Raw genomic sequence first — 20,201 nt, 5'->3', positions numbered from 1 at the left:
ACGAGGTAAAGGAGAATAACCGCAGAATTTGAGTTCCATTTTGATGCTGCAAAATATTCCAGTCTGAAGATACTATCCTAAGAAATAAAATATATGAAAAAGAGAAAAGTAGATTTACTGTGTATATAAATCAGGACCTATGGTGGCATAGAAACATAGAAGATTGTCAGCAGAAAAAGACCACTGGGTCCGTCTAGTCTGCCCTGTTAGTATTTCCTTTTTTATTATCTTAGGATAGATAGAATGTAAACCTGCCTGGGATAAACATATGTTATTGTAGAGTTACCTACCATATCTGCTGGAAGTTTGTTCCAAGTATCTGCTACTTTTTCAGAAAAGTCAAATTCTAATGTTTCTGACCTTTCCCCCCCAACTAACCTCAGATTATGGTAGAATGAGTGGCAACCACCACCATAGCTACTATATTTCATTAGCATTGGTGTTTATCACCCAATTTGTGTGATTTGGTCATGTTCACACGCTGCTGATATTTAATATCAGTTGCAAAAAATCTGTGTGAACATGCCTTTAAAAGAATTGAAAAAAATTCAGAGCTAGTCTAATTATCAAAAGAATGATCAATGGTGAAGTAAGGGTTAAAAATCACAAAGCCGAATAAAAAAAAAGGCAACCAGATTCCAGTAAAACAACATTTATTAAGATATTTGTGTCAGCCAACAGTGGATCTAAAAATAGTACATAACAAAAATTTCCTTCCAAGCAAAGAAAAAAAAAATTAAAAAAATGGAAAAATAAGAATATACACAAAGGCAGCCATTCATACGACAGAGATGGGAAGCATTAGAGAATACACAGAGGGTGATACACATGATGGTAAGTGCTACACTAGATTATCAGCATGGGGCCTGGGATATAATAGAGGTGGCGTTCCTGTCCCATGTGCTCCTCAGCAAGTGCAAAGAGAGGGACAATGAGGCTGGTTACAAGCACCAATCCATTCAGGATCCCCATGAGGGTATGCCAATTCAGAAAACACCACACTAAAGGGTTAAACACCACTCGAAAAGCCATGCCTGGCTACATTCCTTTACTAAATATATATAGGAACAGAAGCAGAATTAAAACGAATATTATATCATATGGAAGGTTCACTTCACTACACACAGAAAAGCTGCCAACACAACCCTACGTAACGCCATCACTTCTCCCCGCTCACTAAAACTATTTACACGCGAAAATCAGCGTAAAAGCTCACTATGTAAAAATTATACAGATCACCGCTATTATCTAGGGTCTCCGCTGTCAAGACCTATTATCTGTATAGCATATGTACTAATGTATTGTACTAACCTCTGTCCACTACAGCATTATCAGGGCCAGCCTTATCTATATCTCTCTGGCCTCCAAAATCACTGAGCCTGGAACGCCCTATCACACCGCGGCACAGCAGTGAGGCTGCCACTATCAGCAACATAAAGGAGTTAAAAAGAGCCACTGTCCAGGCCAGCTCGCATGTAGCCAGGACCATGTGGTTGATTTCTGCCTTTATCCCTACAGACTGATCTTATAAAGTATTAGGGAAAAGGATGACATCAGGACCTACAGAAGACTTTTAGGATTTTCAGATGTCAGGTCTTGGCCGGGAATGACAGAAACTGCTATGAGCGTTCCCTGCCAGGGAAACCTGCCGAGAACATCTGTGTAACCTGGTGTGTGTAGCAATGAGGATCGGTCAAGTAACGGAAAAGCATTGTTGTACACTTACAGAGCAACATCATCCTTCATCTCTGTATTTAATGGCCACACCTACGCATCTCCCTATACAACAAAGGGGTGAGGCTGGCTTTTACAGGGAAGAAAATAGGATAAAAAAAAAAAAAAAAGAAAACAAAAGGAACAATGAACAAGATACAAAAGATGAGAAGAAAAAAAGGGGAGGGAGTCATGTACTAACTAAACTTTTTTCGGCGTTTCAAACTAAAACCTGGGAAACCTGGACGGAGAAAAAAAAATACTTTAAACCGAAATAAACGAAAATTAAAACTACGAAAAATAAAAACAATAAGCTAAAAGAGCAACAAGGTTATTAAAGAAATAAGATCATAAAGATACTCCAGGTAAGAAGACCTCTGCTTCCTATCAATGAGGCCGGCTGCTGCAGGCATCACTAGTGCACAAAGAAAACAACGGAAAACTAAAGGAGATGCGCCCCTGGCAGAAAACATGCCAGTGAAATCCTGCTCTGGATCATCATCTTACTAAATTCTGCACCCTCACTGACCAGTCAGACCCAACATACAGCGACAAGCCTTTTCTTTACACACTCCCATCCACCTGAACTAACATACAAGTTACAGCAGGCTCATGATAGGGGTGCATGATGGGAACATTTTTAACTTTTGTTCTAGATTGTTTCAGATGATGGACCGAGTCTGGGGTGTGTTTGTGGGTGGTTTAACATGGGGCATTGAACTGATGTATCAGGACTGACTGTAACGACTTCTCGCCCCGGCGGGTCGCACACTGGATATTCTTCTCTTTCTTTTTTCTCTTGCACACAAGGATTCTCCCTTACAGATTTTTGGCTGCTTCACCCCACTTTGGCCCACTTGAGAAAAGCAGGGATGTCTCGCACAGGGACGTGTCGGGTCAGGGCCTTGACTCTGAGGTTACGGTCATCAGTCAGCAGAACGACTTCTCTTCTCAGGCGTATTGGATCATCTGGAAACAGGGCACAGAGTAATAGGGGATGAGGTACAGAAACTACCCATGGTGGGGAGAGAAGGGAAAAAAGATAGTCAAAAGGAAATGTGCGACAGCTTAGGAGTAGGTTCTCACAGGAGGAAAAACGTGGGAGCAGTGCAAAGCTGTAGGGAGGAGGGGGGAAGCTTGTCACTGTGACACTGGTAACCATCCTCTGTGTTACAAACCAGAGGCCAGCGGTTGTCAGTACTAGGCCAGGATCTGTCTTTATAAACAACATAGACAGCTGTGGCAGGTTAATCCAATGACAGATGGGCCTGGGCAGCTCATGATGTCACTTTAATCTGCCACAACAGGATAAGGATGGAGGAACGAGAGGAAGTGGCATGACTTAAGGTGTTTATATTACTGTATTGCAGGAGTCCAAAAATGAAGAAAGTATTCGCAAGGCTAGTGAGCCAAGGCCAAAGATGAAGCTGTACCTTTACTTGACGGCATGAAGTCCTTAGCATTGTCCTTGCAGTAATGCAGACAGCATGACAGGATCAGGTCATCATTGTTTCCCTACAGAACAGAAAACCACCATAATCACAAGAAGCTCCTGGTTCAACTGGATAGCAACATACCATGTAGTTCATATGCAGCATAAGAGACATCACCTGGACATGGTATATTAGAGTGACTTTACACAGAGAGATTTCTATTACAGATTTTTGAAGCTGAAGCCAGGAATGGATTTGAGAAGAGGAGAAATCTCAGTCTTTCCTTTATGACCTGTTCCCTGTTTATAGTCTTTTCCTGGTTTTGGCTTTAAAAATCTGTCAGATAAATCTCTCTGTGTAGAGTCATTCACCATACTAAAAGAAACAGTAAGGTACCGTACCTTCTGTCCAGAAATATCCTCACTTCGGAAGGCAATAGATTCCAGCTCGTTGCCGCGGCTTGTAAGCGCTCTTAGAAAGGGGTCTCGAGCTTCAAATCCATGCTCTAGAAACTGGATGGCTTTCCTGGCCTTCTCCTGAAGAGATCGAGCCTGCACAGCACTGCGCTGATCAACATCTTGTCCTTTTGCAAGGCCGTCCAGCTCATGGATAACTGCAGAATAGGAAAACAGACTTTTTTTTATAGAAATAAGGGCACAGAATCAAAGATTTTTTTCCTTGCGCATCATGGTTTCCTAATCCTAATACATTTTCATTGTTACAATATTCTGTAAGTCAAGCATACATGCGCATGGTGGATTGTCATGGAAAGGAGGGGATAAAAAAGAAAAAGAAAAGGAAAACTACTAAAGAACACTGGCTGACATCAATTCTTATTAGCTAAATTATTCACTAAAAATTCGCAGATCGCTTTGTGTACACACTCTTTCAAAGATTCACCCTATGTGAAAGATGGGCTGAAGCGATCTTAAAAACGATCGCAATAACGATTTTTCTTACAAATTTTTTAACGATTTATTCGTCCAAACACTGATTGTTATAAAAACCAAATCGTTGCTTCAAAATCGTTAAACGATTGATTGGGCAAATTATCGCTTAGTGTAAATGCAGCATTATCCATTCAAATATGCAATGAAACCTCTTTGGAGCAACCTCCCCAAAGCTTCCAAACAAAATGCAGAAAGGACAAATATAGGAAGAATATAAAGAATTTGTATCCTGGTCTAGATCAGGAATGGTCTTTTTAAGGTGATCTATCAAAGATGTTTCACTGGCTATGTTTTTTTTTTCATTCTGCAAAATAGGGTTAAAACCCCCCCAAAAACAATAAAACATGCCCCCAACTGTATATAAGAACAATTTTTCATGACTGTGTACACATTATTGCTATTTTCCTTCTGCTGGGTTTTGTAACTTCTTAAAGGGGTCAACTCATGAAATGAAAAAAAAAAAAAAAACAGAATAGGGCTCTGGCGTAAGTCACACCACTATTCTAACACTAATCAATGTAAAAAAAAAGTTGTTCTATGCCGTTTTTACCTTTTTTAGCCAATCACCCTTCTTATTTCTTAAAGGGGTGTAATATATATATATATATATATTTTTTTTTTTTTTTTTCAAAACAACCGCCATTAGAAAACTTTACAGGTTTGTAAATCACTTATATTAAAAAAACAACTTAAGCCTTCCAATCCTTATCAGCTGCTCTATGTCCTGCAGGAAGTGTTTTTTTTCTGTCCACTCTCTGCTGCCACTTCTGTCCACGGCAGGAACTATTGAGAGCAATAGCAAACATCTCCTGCTCTGTACAGTTCCTGACAGACAAGGTGGGAGCAGGGAGCACCCAGAAATCGGCAGAACAAGGAACAGAGGGTGCTACCACTGATATCACTGTAAGATATGAATATTTTCATACATACTTTTTAAAAAAAACTTGATAACCTGGCCCCAGTTAGTATCAGTTTTAAAACAGAAACTCACAGCTGTTATAATAATAAGAGAAGCCATGATGTTAATGGGAAAAGAACTTTAGGGCATGTTTGTCGTATTTATAAAATATTAAGGTACAGTTACATAGGGAGCCTGTAACCATTATAAATCCCTTTAACCTAGCACATCTAACACATGCTCTAAGAAATATAAGCAAGCACCTGCTGAGTGGCTGCCTACTTTTTCCTTGGGGATGCAGAAAGAAATTGCTTCCTCCAAGCAAACAGAGAACATTACTCTGCTGACTAGGACCATTCGGTCTCGTATCTCCTGCCATTCCTTGTTATCAGTGCCACCCTTGTTTGCGTTTCATGGCACTGTGATAGCCACTAGTGCCATGATCAATGGCAGACCATCACACACCATAGGCTACAAATAGTAGCAGGTGAAACCCGAATTTATTAGTAGGGGAAGTTCTGTAAACACAATCACACAGTTGACTAAAATTCCTGGAAGTTGTTTCTTAAGAATATTTTGCATACATGACAATAGTAATGGACAGATGCCAATAACCAGCCCTGCACCTACTAAATATAGTGATCTACCACAGACACGCTATAATAAAATTATTTATGACAACAATTAAAAAACTGATCAAACTGGATTCCCGGCAGCAAATTACACAAGTCTGGCACTGTTCACACCAGTTTATAATGGATGCCATAATGTTTGGCTGACTAAAAAGGATTTTTAATCCTGCAAAAACATGTCATCTGCTTACGAGTGACTTTTTTGCTCATTTGTTGACTTATGATCACTTGGCCTGTTACACAAGGGAAATTGGCCTGTTCAGCAGATAATTGCCCTGTGTAATAAGCCACTTAGAAGGAGCCATTGGCAGTCATGCCACTGGGAGTCGTGCCATTGGGATGGCCTCTTCAATGTTTACACTGGCTCGTCCTTGCAATCATGATACTAGTAGTGGCGATGCAGTGTTTTCCTGGGAATAGACCATTAACTTTTTCAAAGAGGCTTCAGCACTGGCACAAATTCTGTGGTGCCTTGAAACGGTTAACTGGCAGAGCCCAGGGGGTAGGTCTGATATGACTGAAAAGGTAATTTTTCTTTTCGTGAACGTTTTTTTTTGCAGATTTAAACCTACTTGTCCCCTATCCTTTTGATAACCCCTTTAATGAATGGCTGGGGACAATTTTTTTTTATTTTTTTATTGAAATTCACTAAGCATAATTTTATATGACTAAATAGGCCGATATGGCAGATCTGGGCAACTTTATCAGTTCCAAGGTAACCTGTCTGTGCCCTGTTCGGTGTTGCCGGGCAAAGGTTAGCTAAATGAGGGAGCTCACTCCTTACATCTAACACCTTAGGTACCGCTGTTGCTTTTGACCAGAGTATCTAAGGGGTTAAAACTGGCATCAATAGAGATGAGTGAATAGGCAGAAAGTTTGGATTCTTTAATCTTTACTGTTCGGCTTCGTTTCGTTTCATTTCATCTTTAAACAAAATAAAAAGGTAGTGCTGCAATTGCCGTCCAGTCTGACAATCGGAGGTCTTCTGGGACTGTATGCCTTGGTCACATTGAGCACTGTGTCAAATTGGTGACCATTTTGCCGTTTGTGACAACAAAGAAAAAACTCGAATCTCTAAAAACCAGACAGTAGGCATGAGAGCTAAGAGGCCATGGAGCAGTTTAGAAACTATCAACATTGTGTCCCACCTCAGGCCATAACAGAGGAAGGTCTATTAGTAAAATGTTACTACTCAGATGTTTAACACTCTTTAATTCACCATAAAGTGGTCAAGTAGTACTGAAAGATACAGAGATCCTCCTTGAGTCTTCAGCTACGGCAGAACTACAAATCACGGCTTAAACATTGAAAAGATTATCTAATCTTAAATTAGGTACAATAATCTTTGAGAAATACAGATGTGCATTTCACTGCGCTCTTATGCAACTCGGCAATGGCAGACTAGACTGACAGATGAAGATATTTGTAGGCGGCTTATAAACAGATGGACACAGTAGTATGTGTGTGACAGGAAGGAGATTATAATGCATGCTCATTCCCCCACAGCGAAGAAAGTGTGCTCGACTTCTTATTAAACCCACCCAAATATACCAGATACGCCATAGGGCTCCTTCTCTCGGTCAGGGAGAGAACTCCCAAATCCAGGGAGCTGGCCAGACCACCCAGTAAAACCAGTACTTGTGCCAGGGGCGAGTGTTTAGCAATAACTGGAACCAGTCAGAGATTGCACCGCTGGCTTTATATGGAGAAAAAGCCGTGACGGGGACGTGTGTTCCAGCAGCTGCTCACTCAGCTGTGTGACTCTGTACCCAAGCCCAGCCAGAGAGCTGCACAGTACAGCAGCCATAGCCAGAGTGCAGTCAAGCTCAAGGCAGCTGAGGAATAATGACAGGATTCAGAAGCACCCTAGTACTCAGTGCTGCCGAGACCTGGAGACAGAGGGTAGGAAGCATATAAATAGTCACACATGGTACAACCACCTACTGTAACATGGTAAATACTGCCTCACACTTTCTGATCAGCACATGATAACCTCAAATGCCCCATAAATGTAAAGATCATGAAAGACAATACTGAACGTGTGTGTGTGTATATGGATAACTATAACCAGTATGTTCTACGGGTAAATTAGAGCTGATCTCAAAGATCAATGCTGATTTTGTTCAGTGTATATGTAGAAATAAACACTCACCATTTAGCTTCTTGTACTTAATGATCATTCAGATCTTAAAGCAATGGTACTAGGATGAGCTTGTGCCTACAAACAGCAGTCAGTTAGAACAAGCAGATCTGTGGTGTAAACCAATGGGTAATAAGGGTGGGCAGAGATTGAGCAGCAGCCTTCTTTTCCCCATACACTTTATTTTGCACCAGTATAAGGTGTATGGGGCTTTCCCAATTATCTACCGACAGATTATGAAGGTGGAGATAGGGGGTCAGGCGGGATGGAAAAAAAAAATCACTGATCAACCCCTTTGTTCTAGGAGAGATACACCGCAGCCAGAACTCTGACTGCTTCTTAAACCTCCCCTCCCAATACAGAATACGGGAACACTCAGACGTGCTGAACATTTATGCATTGGAAAGATGGGAGAGATATCTTACGGCAGGTGGGTTGTTCAAGCATTACTATGTGTCAGAATAAAAACAGGCAGTGCTGACAGTGGTAACTAGCGCTGCAGGAATGGCACCATCAAGTATAGGGCACAGGTAGACTGTTTTTTTTTCCCCTGGCTATTCATGCATTGTTAAAAAGGTTTATAAAAATATTTCTCCAGAAAATCCCTTTAAGTAGTCTCACAGGTTCTTCTGAATGTCTTCTTAATAGCATCAATGCTACAGATCTTAACAGTCAAGGCAGTTATCACAAATCCTTAACTTACTACTTGAGTCATATGTCATATACATTGGATCATCAGACATTTTAGATTTAATGTCCCTCCAACCATACAGGGAGAGATCTTACCTATAAGAGGAATAACTAGTATATAGACCTGGCATGACAAAAGCTGCTGCAGCCCAGGAAGGTGATTGATAAAACCATTTGTGTCAGGAACTAGAAATAGCGGACAAATTTCCAGCTCCAGAGGTCTTGTCTTTCCATCCAGGACAGCCTACAAAGACAAAAAACAGGGGATTTTTCCATTGCTATACATCTTTGTGACAGAAAACTATAAAGTCATGTGATGAGCAAATGACTGTCTTGACAGAACAAGCTTACAGCAAAATAAATGCATAAATTATGGCTTCTTTATACCATACTATAATAAAAAGTTTCTCAAAAGTTACCTATTGTGACAGGGTGTAGCCTCTTAAAGTGGTTATCCAGGATTTGAAAACACAGCTACTTTCTTACAAAAACAGCACTACGCCTGTCCTCAGTGGTATTACAATTCAGCTCCATTCACTTCAAATGGAACTGATCTGCAAAACCCACACCCAAAATCAGGACAGGAGAGGTGCTGTTTCTTGAAGAAAGTGGACATTTTTTTTTAAACCTGGATAACCCGTTTAAGGGTAGCTTCACACGTACCGTATCGCTGCGTTTTTATAGCTGCGTGTTTGGTGCGATTTTTACATGTGAGCTTTGATTTTCACATGAAAAATCATGTGAAAATCAAAACTCGCATGTAAAAAGCGCACCAAACACACAGCAATAAAAACGCAGCAGTGAATACGCAGCGATAAATACGCAGCGATACGGTACGTGTGAAGCTACCCTTAAGGTGTTTTTTTTTTTTTTTTTTTTAAAGTGCAACTAAAGTTTTTGTGCCAAAACCAAAAGAGGATCCAACAGGAAAGAGACAAACAAGTACCCCTTTCCATTCCATTTGAATCAACTTCTGGTTATGACACAAAAACTGCAGTGGCAGTTTTTCCAAAAAACTGTGTTTCCAGCCTCAATGCCCCAGCCCAAATCTGCTTCAAACGCTGATCTAGAGAGCCCGAGGAAGCAGCAAAGGAGACATACAGTTAATCTCCAGGAGTTGATCACCTGTGTTATGGATCACTGAAAAACTGTAAAGACGTAAATATATATGGGGAATTAGGGGGAACATAAAAGGTCAATGTTCCATGTCGGCATCTGCAGTCAGTTATTAGCACATTTTCTGGTGTAAGTGAAATACACATATTTGGCTTTGGTGGTTGCTAAATAAATTTGTAGAAAACTAATATCTAAAGAAAAAAAAAAGTGAAGGGTGGAGGTGACCATACATCTCAACCCTTTCCACTATTGCACATTACAGCTCTGGGACGTCTTTGAACAGGCTGTGACTGTCTGCACGTCCCCTCTGCAGGATGCACTGGCCGACGACGAGGTCACATCATACCGAGCCAAGAACAGGGAGCAGTAAGAACTGAGCTTGGACGGCGGGTGGTAAAGGGAAGCAAAGCAGTCACAGGGTAGCGGGGCAGTCGGGAAGTCTGTGGCATTTCTTCTCCTGCAGGGTATTGTGTTATAAATAGTCCAGGACTTCCTACTCCACAGGTTCATAAGGATACAGTATCCTGTACTACCGTCTGCTTCTGCTGCCCTGTAAATGACAGCACTGCATCTGTGCCTATTCCGAGTACACATGCTCTTATGAGAGGAAGAAGCTACTTCATGTTCATAAACATCCAAATGTCAAGTTATTTCAAAATAGTCAGTCTAACACTAGACAGGCTTCAGATCAGATACAGTCTGTGGCGTCAGGGCAGAAAAACTATTTGATAGATGCATATTTCTTAGCTATACCTTGTCCAGCCATGCCCAAGGGCATACAGCGTGGCTCATCAAAACATGCCCAACTGCTAATTATTCTCTTGCCAGAGGCTGGCGTATGAGGGTAGATTGACAGAATCTTAAAGATCTCACTATATTTCAATTAGGTATGAAAGGTGAGTAACCAGGCTGGTTCTGGGCAGCTGGCCAATTGCTGAAGGGTACACATGTGTGTTGTGTCCCAGAAGGGCTTTCACCGGAGCTGTATTACAAGTCGCTCGGCACAGATTGCAGGGTCCAGGCATATGGTGAGACAGATGTGCCTGGCAAGGATTCAAGGCTACAAAATGAAGAATTATGGAAGCAAAGGGCCCTGGGCACTAGCAGAGGTGGGGGCAGGAAGATGAAGAACAAATATCTTTTCCCCTTTGGTATCAGTTTTAAGCTCATCTGGAAGGTACATATTCTGTAAAACTCTACATTCTAAGCACCACCAAACAATGAACATTGAAAGCGGCCTGGAATTATCTTCAGGCTAAATCATTTCTTTTATTCTGTCACAAGGATTTGCTGTCAATGTATCAACATGTCCAATGATGGGAAATATTTGATAGGTACCTTACTCCTTATGTGCTTCTCTCATGATGGTAAAGTATATGTGTGATTGATGAAGCGGACTTCTTAATTTTAAAATCATTTGTAAAAATATATATTTTCTTTTTTAATCTACAACAACTTTTCTTATTTATGGTGGTGGCAGCATTAAAACCAGTATTACACAGTATATTACTGCCCTGTACATCAGTGGCTAAAAATTATGAATATAACATGATCTTCTTTCCTGAGTGGGTGGGTTCTGTATGTTCTGAGCCAATCAGATGTCAGCTCCCCTGTAGCTTGATCTTCCCCCTCTACTCAAACTCTGAGCAAGAAACTGCAGCTGCATCCCCCTCCTTTTCTTGTATTTTGGTTTCTCTCTACATTTTGGGGGGATTGAAGAGGTTTCTGAAAATTTACATAGGAAGGAAAAAGAAACTAGTGGTTGCTGAGGGTGGGAAAGGTGTTACTTTTCCCTAATAAGATAATGTACACAACATCTAGTTACATAAATTACTGATTTATGCTAGAAAAAATTATGATAGCACTTATGATATATGATAACAAATGTGTAGCGGCCATGTATATAATGAGGGTGAGAACACGACTAGGCAAAATAATTCTTTTGAATTCTTTTTGTATCTTTTGAATTCTTTTTGTATCATGTGGACTCTCAAAGTGTCAAAAAATCAAACTGGACAATCTGAGTATTAAACCTAAGAGAATGTAAAGTAATGGAAACCATAAACAGGTGGTTGCATAAAGGACCCCATCTAAGAAATTTCTAAGGAATAAAACAGTTAAGACAGATGCATTACAACAGCTCCCACAGAATTAGTCACTTTCTTAAAGTGCAAAGCAAAGTAAAACAGGCAGATGAGCGCACACACCAAAAGCCAGTGCTATACTTACAGAACGTTCTACTTTCTAAGTAAAAAATTATAATAATGGTATTTATTAGACCCAAAAACTTATTTGGCTTGGTATGTTCACATTTATGTCAGGGGAGAAAAAAAAACGCAAGAAATCTGGATAAATATACTATGGCTGGACATAGAATATAATAAGCGATTCTAAACAAAGAAAAAAAACACAACTATAAAACAGAATTATTAATGGTTTGCTAAAATATATATTTTTGCTTATTTAAGCCCTTTACGAGCAGGAGTGATTCATGTAAAAGACGGCCTTGCTTTCTCCCGGAACTGCCGGGAAGGCAGCTGCAGAAAATCTCCTTTCCTGCTCCAATATATGCAATTTATTTCTGCTGGTAAAAGGAATCAACTGGTTAATAAGTGAATGTAGGATATAGCCGATATGACGTTTTTTTAATATAAGATTTAATGTTTACGTTCATTCACTTGACACCTAAACCCCAAAAAGGCAATTTCCAAGTGATCTTAAACTAAAGGAGAAAGGACATCACTTCTATTTGCAAGGTAATGAGAGGAAAAAACTAAATACAAAAGGGCAAAAAAGTTTCAGCAGATAAGTTCTGGAGAAAAAACAGAACATCTGTTAAAGTAATTATTCAATGATATCTGGTGAGTGTATGCGGTCACTGGCATATAACGTATAACATAATGTATTCCTGAAAGCCCACGGGACAGCGATGTTCATAACAACCCAGAAACTAAGAAATGCCAAATAGACAAAAGGGACAATGGGCTCGCAATGCTGTTTACCTTCCTGACCCACACACAAGCCGCTGATGCTGTCACTGCTGGAACTCCCCAGGAAAGAAATATACGTCATGCAAACAAACAAGTAATTGTGACACAAGAGTAAATAATTTATTCAAGAGAAGCGTACACCGATAATCGATACATATACGCATCACAGGGGTCAAGGAGACAATGCAGTCTGGGCATTTAGCTTTGTTCAAATACTATAAATGATAGCTCTTTTATTCTGCATTGTGCCCAGGCCATAATGCTTTATTCTTTTTAGATTTTAGTACACTAATTTGTAGCATACAGTAGACTAAATACACTGCACCAAATCTGCATTGTGTGAACGGAACTTTGAACGGTACCTTCTGCTTTAAACAAAATAAGCCAAGCGATGTAAAAATATGGCAGCTGAGCAACAAAACATCAAAATATCAAATTTGCAGAATGTGCACACAGGCTTTTAAAACCTAACATGCTGTGCTACTGCTTAAGTAAAAAGCAATAAAGCAGCTATGCTTACCTGTCCGCGCTCCCCCTGATAACCTTCAGGTCCCCAATTCAGCCAGTCACTTGCTGTGGTGGGATAGCGCAGTGATTGGCTGAGAGGGCAGTTACTAGGCAGGACCAGGAGTAGGCGTCATGTGAGTATGGTATTGCGAAGACACCCTAAGGGTCCATTTACACGGAAAGACTATCTGACAGATTATCTGCCAAAGATTTGAAGCCAAAGTCAGAAACAGACTATAAACAGAGATCAGGTCATAAAGGAAAGACTGAGATTTCTCCTCTTTTCAAATCAATTCCTGGCTTTGGCTTCAAATCTTTGGCAGATAATCTTTCTGTGTAAATGGACCCTAAGACTAGCGACAATAAGCCAATCTTGACCTGGTGGACCCAGTCTGACCATGTGTTACATTGAGGCCTTTAATGTGAATTGCCATACGTAACAATACAATTCCTCTGCATTGGTCATAACATGAAAAATTAGCAGCTGACCATAATTTCCATCGGCAAAACCATATATTTTAGGAGATTCAGTTTGTTTCTTTTGTCAAATGGTTGTGCGTTTCAGAAAGACTAAAAATATAGCACAAGAAGAATAAAAGATGATATTTTGACAGGTAAATAGAATCTATAGACACACCCTTTAACATCAGTGCCTATAGAAAATAACTCTTTCAGCTCCAGACTTGCACTTGCTGTAAGTGTTACCTGAATCTTCTGCTGCCGACGTTTCTGCTCCTCCACTTTCCTCGCCAGGGCTTGCTTCTTGGCACGTAACTCTCGGAAATCATGCTCTGCCCCGCTGTTTTCTGGCTCAGAATCTTCTGCGAACGCTTCAATCACTACATCATCCTGGTTTAAAAACAGGTTTATGAGCAGTTAGTGTAAGATTTACAGCGCATCACCTGCATAAAATGTCTCTCTGCAATACCTGAAAGATTACCTTCCTACATTTGCAGGCAATATTTCTGCTGGTCTTAGAACAAAACACTGGCATACTGTAATTCACACTACAGATGGACATACGGAGCTATGAAACATTTTATTTCTGAACGGCGTATGGGGAAAGGGGAATTCAAAATATAAAAAATATATGTCAAAGTACAGCTGTTCTATTAGCTATATGGCCATTTGTTCGAGCTTAGAATTATTAGGCATTAGATCATCATGTCATTTATGAGTTAAGTTGCCATAGACATTGAGGTACTGCTGAGGATCTGACTGTATTGAGCACTTTGAAAGGCCATCTGGTTTAGGAAAGTCAACATTTTTAAACAGGATATGAATGTGTACACCCCCACCTTTCAGTTAATAGGACGGTGGATACCATGCCAACCGCTGGGACCCAACCTATCACAACAACCTATCCCTTAAAGAGATTCTGTCAGTAGGTTTATGCTGTCCTATCTAAGGGTAGCATAATCTAGTGACAGAGAAGCTGAACAGAATGATGTATCACAGCAGATCCTCTGGAATAACCTGGACAATAAGTAGTCCTCTACATTATGTGCGTGAGCCAGGTAGTCTTCAATATTCATGAGAAGCAGAAAACTCCGCCCACCAGCTGCTGATTGGCAGTTATCTATCCATGCTGTGTATAGGCAGTCCACTGTAAGTCAGCAGCTGGAGGGTGGGGGAGGGGTGTGGCAACAATCCCATTCTCCTGCATATTAGGAGAACGACTAAACAGAATGATGGAAGTAATACACAGATCTGTTTAGCATTTCTGTCACTAGTTTATGCTGCCCTCATTTAGGCAGCATAACCCCAGTAACAGATTCCCTTTAACATTTAACAATTGCTAAGCTTGGCGAACCAGGGACTCATTTTGGAGACCTCATCTTAGAAGACAAATTTGGTATTTGGTGTATCCTGATTTGGTCACCATACAGCAGTGGGATGGTACACCCAATTTTAACCTCAATTTTACATATACAGTAAATATAACTGCAATTTGAAATGATCCATTTATTCAATATAAACATATATCCTAACAGCTGCAGTGTGGGCTTTTTGTATGCTTATATTTGCATTGCAGCCATGGCAGGGTATAACTGTACATTTATATGGATTTGTTTTGGAGGTGCTGACTAATTTTATTTTATTGCAAAAAAGAGCCCTTTGATGCACGATGTCCGGGCAAATTAAAGCAATGTTCCCCCCCCCCCCACCTTCTAAAAGCCATAGTGCTTTTATTTTACCACCTACAGGACTGGTTGGGGTGTCATTTTTTGCGCCATGATCTCTAGTTTTTATTAATATCATATTGGTGTAACAGAAATTTTTTATCGCTTTTAATTTTTTTCTGATTTATATTTTATCAGAATCCGCAATCCTGGTGTTTTTTTTCCCATTTACGCCATTCACTGTGTGGGAACAATAATGTTATATTTTAATAGATCAGACAATTCCCCTAAGATATAAAATATGTTTATCTATTTATTTGTTTATATTTTTATTTTTATAATGGGCAGGGTTTTTTTTTTTTTTACTTTTATTAGGAGGGGGTTTATAAGGGGTTTTTAATACTTTTAAAAACTTTATTATTACACTTTTTTTTACTGTAAAACATGCAATCAATAGATTGCATGTACTGATCTATGCTACGCCATAGCATAGCATAGATCAGTGTTATCGGCGATCTATGCATAGAGCCTACCTGAGAGCAGACTCTATTCATAGATCGCTGATCCAACAGAACAGAGGTAAGAGGCTTACCCCCGCCTGTCGGTACATGCGATTGGGACCCCCGCAGTGTCCTGATCACTCAGTGACAGAAGCTTCTCCTGTCACTGAGTACCTTAAACGCCGCGATTCTTATATAGATTGCATCGTTTAAGGGGTTAATGAGACGCAGCTGCCTCTCATTACCTCCGGCCCTGCACACACTGATGTGTGCAGGACCGCTCTCACTGCAGCGGTCCCGCACACATCAGTAAGCCCCTCAGTCTGGAACGTATATGTACATTCCTACTGCATGGGGTATGTGCAGTAGGAACATATATATACATATTACTGATGGGAAGGGGTTAAGGATGGAAAAACATCTCAAAGTAACATCCATATGAATGCCAGGGGCCAAGGTTTTCCCAGCAGAACACTGCTCAGGTTATCACATTACTTCCATCGTCTTGTCTTATTCCAATAGTGTATCTTGGTGCACTCTTCCCAGATACGTGATGTACAGTACACACTCAGCCATTCGCATAATGAAACTAGGCCATCATCCATTGCACCATGGTTTGAATGCTCATATGTCCATTGTAGGAAATTTTGATGGAGATCAGCATGGAGACACTGACAGGTCTGCAGCCGTGCCGCTCTAGATACAACAACTTACAATGCACTGTGTTCTGACACATGTCTAAGAGCAAGTTCTGTTACAGTATCTTTTCTGTGGTATTTCTAGTCTTCTTTTTCTCTGTGCATTAATGAGTGGTAAGCATCCATGAGCCTGTTGCTTCCCTGGACCACTTTTTGTAGGGAAGGGACTAACACTATAAAACCAGGAACGCTCCCCACATAACCTGCCATTCTGGAGATGTCCCAGTCTTTTAGCCGTCACATTTTGCCTTGTCAAAGTCGCTCAAATCCTTACTGGTTGTCCACTTGGTGCCAAATATATTCCACCCCTTGACAGGTGTCTTTGTCACAAGATAACGAATCTTATTTACTTTACATGTTGGTTGATTTTGAGGTAGGATTTATAGGTGTAGATAATCTATAAGTATCTCTGGGTAATACTAGATGTTGATGCACTAGTTGTATTTGGAACATCACTTAAAAACATATAAAAAGGAAACAGAAAGGAATATGAAGAAGACAAAGACCTTTTCTCTATTAAATGGTTGTCCATGGCTATCCCTTCCCCATGTTCATCCTGGGAAGGAGGAAGGCAGGCTGCTCACACACAGCTCGCTCTCACTTCCTCATCTCCGGGTAGCGTATCTCCAGCAGAGGTTTAGAAAGAGGTACGTTTTATCTATAGCATGTGGTAAAAGTCTGTTGAGATCAGGAGTTAAATGTGGCTCCTGGTTAACTTATGAGAGGTCAAGTGCTAGTCAAAAGGGTATGTAGATTGTATGTTCGGCTTTCGTAAGATGTTGGGTGCCAGGGTCCCGCCTACTCACCAAAGGGGAACTTCTCACTTACCAAATGACTAAGGGCATTAACGAATATACACGAGTGAAAGGAGGAGGGGACACCCCGATGTCAGCAAGGGGTCACAAGTTCAGTGTGTCTGGTAGCCAGCTCTACAAAAATGTGAGAAAATGGTCTGATTCCAGTGACACTGTATGCACCACACAGACACTGCTTCATGAGAATTACGTGCGTGTGAATGAACAAGTAAAACCTGTACCAGACATTGATCTAAAAACAATAAACAAAAAAACATTTGTAACAAAAGGTGTTCATGACTAAAGAACCCACATCTTCCACCGTGTTTAGATGCTCTTATACCAATGCACCATAATGTTAGTCGATAGCATTCAGTATCTTGTGACAATAGCACCCGTCAAGAGTTGTATATATTAGGCAGCATGTGAGCAGTCAGTTCTTGAAGTGTTAGAAGCAGGAAAAGTGGACAACATAAGGGATCTGAGCAATTTTAACAAGGACCGAAATGTCAAAGAACAGTCAGAGCCTCTAAAATACAGTCAGTCTTTTTGGATGTTTCCAGTATTCAGTGATTTTCTCCTACCAAAAGGTAACCCAAGGAAAGACAATTGGCTATGGGTTCATGGGTGCTTATGACCAACTGATGTGTATAGAGACAGAGTGATAGTCCACTGCAGCAGAAGAGGATTAAAAAAAAAGTTACTGCTGGCTATAATAGAAATGTTTCAGAACATACAGAGTATTGCACTTTGCTAAGGGCTGAATAGTGGCAGACAATGATGAGAGTGCCCACGCTGACTATTGCTGAAAACACCTACAATGGACATAAGAGCATCAGGGCCATGAAGCAATGGAAGAAGGTGACCTGGTTTGATTATGTTTTTTTAAATAGATTTATAGATGGCTAAGTGTGCCTCTTGTGTAGTGTACCTAGGGAAAAGATGGCACCAGGAAGCATTATGGAAAGGAGACAAGCTGGCAGAGGCAATGTTCAGCTGGGAACTAGACATGAGTAAACCTCGAGCATACTCTGGATCATCAAAATCCAAATGCTCTGCGTTTATTACTGGTCAATTCTTTGAGCGGAGAGGCATAGAGAGCAGAGGCGCACAAGCCTCTCATTCAAAAGGACTGAAGGCAGGATTCAGCGTCGATTCCACAGTGTGAATTGGGCCATAGGCCGCATCCATGTTTTCCCAGGGCTCCCTAGGGCTGCATCCAACTTCTTAAGCCACCGGTAATCAACAGCTAAGAGTTTGGGTTTGTACTTACTCAAACATGCTCAATGTTTGCTCATCTTTACTGGGAACCTTCAGATCCTGACATTCATGAAGTTTTCACTTTGACATGTACCACCTACCCAAACATAACTGCAGACCAAGTACACTCCCTACTGCACCGCAGAAATTGTTCAGGAATAGTTTGAGGAATATGATGATGTTCAAGGTGCTGACCTGCCCTCTCAATCCTATCGACCATCGGTGGGGTGAGCTAGAAAAACAAGTCTGGTCCAGAAAGGCCACACCACACAACTTACAGAAATGAAAAGGATTGTCTGCTAATGCCTAGGTGCCAGGGGTATTGTGAAGAGGAGTCTGAGCTGTTCTGGCAGCATGGGGGGAAACTACAGGTAGTTTTAACATTATCACCCACACATACATATTTTAATATCACCTCTGATTTGCAGATCACTAAATCTGGGAATGGCATAACAGAATAAGATGTCAGCCCATGCATTTTAGATGTCTACTAGTTAGTGCCCACTGACACAGTACAATACCTTTAATGTGAACCTGTCAGACAGATAGACAGACAGACAGACAGACAGACAGATAGACAGACAGACAGACAGACAGATAGACAGACAGATAGACAGACAGACAGACAGACAGACAGATAGACAGATAGACAGATAGATAGATAGACAGACAGATAGATAGACAGACAGATAGATAGACAGATAGACAGACAGATAGACAGACAGATAGACAGACAGATAGACAGACAGATAGACAGATAGATAGACAGATAGATAGACAGATAGATAGACAGATAGATAGACAGATAGATAGACAGATAGATAGACAGATAGATAGACAGATAGATAGACAGATAGATAGACAGATAGATAGACAGATAGATAGACAGATAGATAGACAGATAGATAGACAGATAGATAGACAGATAGATAGACAGATAGATAGACAGATAGATAGACAGATAGATAGACAGATAGATAGATATGATTTGGAGCAGGGTTTCTGAGTAAAAAGCAGAGAAATTCTATCAGGACTCCAAGGAGGGATGGTGAGAGTCCTGCTTACCTTGCCCACAACAAGTGTGACAGTTGTATCAGCGTTTTTGTAATAAAGTCTGTCACCATGTGTGAGCGGGGTAAGCAGGATTCTCACTGTCCGGGTCAGGATTTTCTCTGCCACTTACTCAGGAACCCTGCTTCAAATCATATAAACCCATATTACAACTTTCTCCTATTGTACACTGGTCTCGTATAAGGCAGCATAAAGCACCTGACACAGGTTCTCATTTAGACAGAAGTCCCAAAGATGTGACCCTCCGACTGTTGCAGAATGATGGGAGTTGTTTTGCAACAGCTGGAAAGCCACAGACTTCTGCATTAAGGGTAAGTCTAAAGCCTTTTTTGAGACTGGATGTTGCGAACGCCTGTGTTACTGTACAGCGTTCCAATACAGCCATAAAGTGAGATTTTCCATCATTGTTGTCGTCTGACTGTAACTCGCTGGCCAGACATTTTTATGCACATAGTATAGTATAATCCACAGTAGTGGGACCTGAATATGTATTAGTCCAAATAGCTGTGATTACATGTGGCTGCCCCCAAAGAACACACAGTGCATTGCTAGATGTGAACAAGTACATGGGAGGGTGAGCAGAGCTCTTGCCTCAAACTTCTTAATCAGATCAGGATGTGAGGGACAGACAGGGTTCAGTGGAGGGGGTAGTGGGATGGGTGCTGTCAGCTCTTCCTGTACGTGTC

The 20,201-nt window shown here is 40.8% G+C and overlaps 1 protein-coding gene across 4 annotated transcripts in view; it reads right to left on the bottom strand.

Annotated features, from left to right (window-relative positions):
* Positions 1-636: 636 nt before the first annotated feature.
* SMG6 (SMG6 nonsense mediated mRNA decay factor) overlaps positions 637-20,201 on the bottom strand; it is a 177,129-nt gene continuing 157,564 nt past the window's right edge. For all 4 annotated transcript variants that reach the window (XM_069945683.1, XM_069945684.1, XM_069945686.1 and 1 more), the window contains 5 exons: positions 13,775-13,918; positions 8,553-8,700; positions 3,548-3,759; positions 3,147-3,228; positions 637-2,682 (listed from right to left, as the gene is read on the bottom strand). In XM_069945683.1, coding sequence (XP_069801784.1) covers positions 2,552-2,682; positions 3,147-3,228; positions 3,548-3,759; positions 8,553-8,700; positions 13,775-13,918 — 717 coding nt within the window. In that variant the 3' untranslated portion in view covers positions 637-2,551. The remainder of the gene's footprint in view (positions 2,683-3,146; positions 3,229-3,547; positions 3,760-8,552; positions 8,701-13,774; positions 13,919-20,201) is intronic.

This window comes from Dendropsophus ebraccatus, chromosome 11 (genome assembly GCF_027789765.1).
Source record: "Dendropsophus ebraccatus isolate aDenEbr1 chromosome 11, aDenEbr1.pat, whole genome shotgun sequence".
Lineage (NCBI taxonomy): Eukaryota > Metazoa > Chordata > Amphibia > Anura > Hylidae > Dendropsophus > Dendropsophus ebraccatus.
The sequence above is the reverse complement of the archived record's forward strand: the minus strand, read 5'-3'. Positions and strand labels throughout refer to the sequence as shown.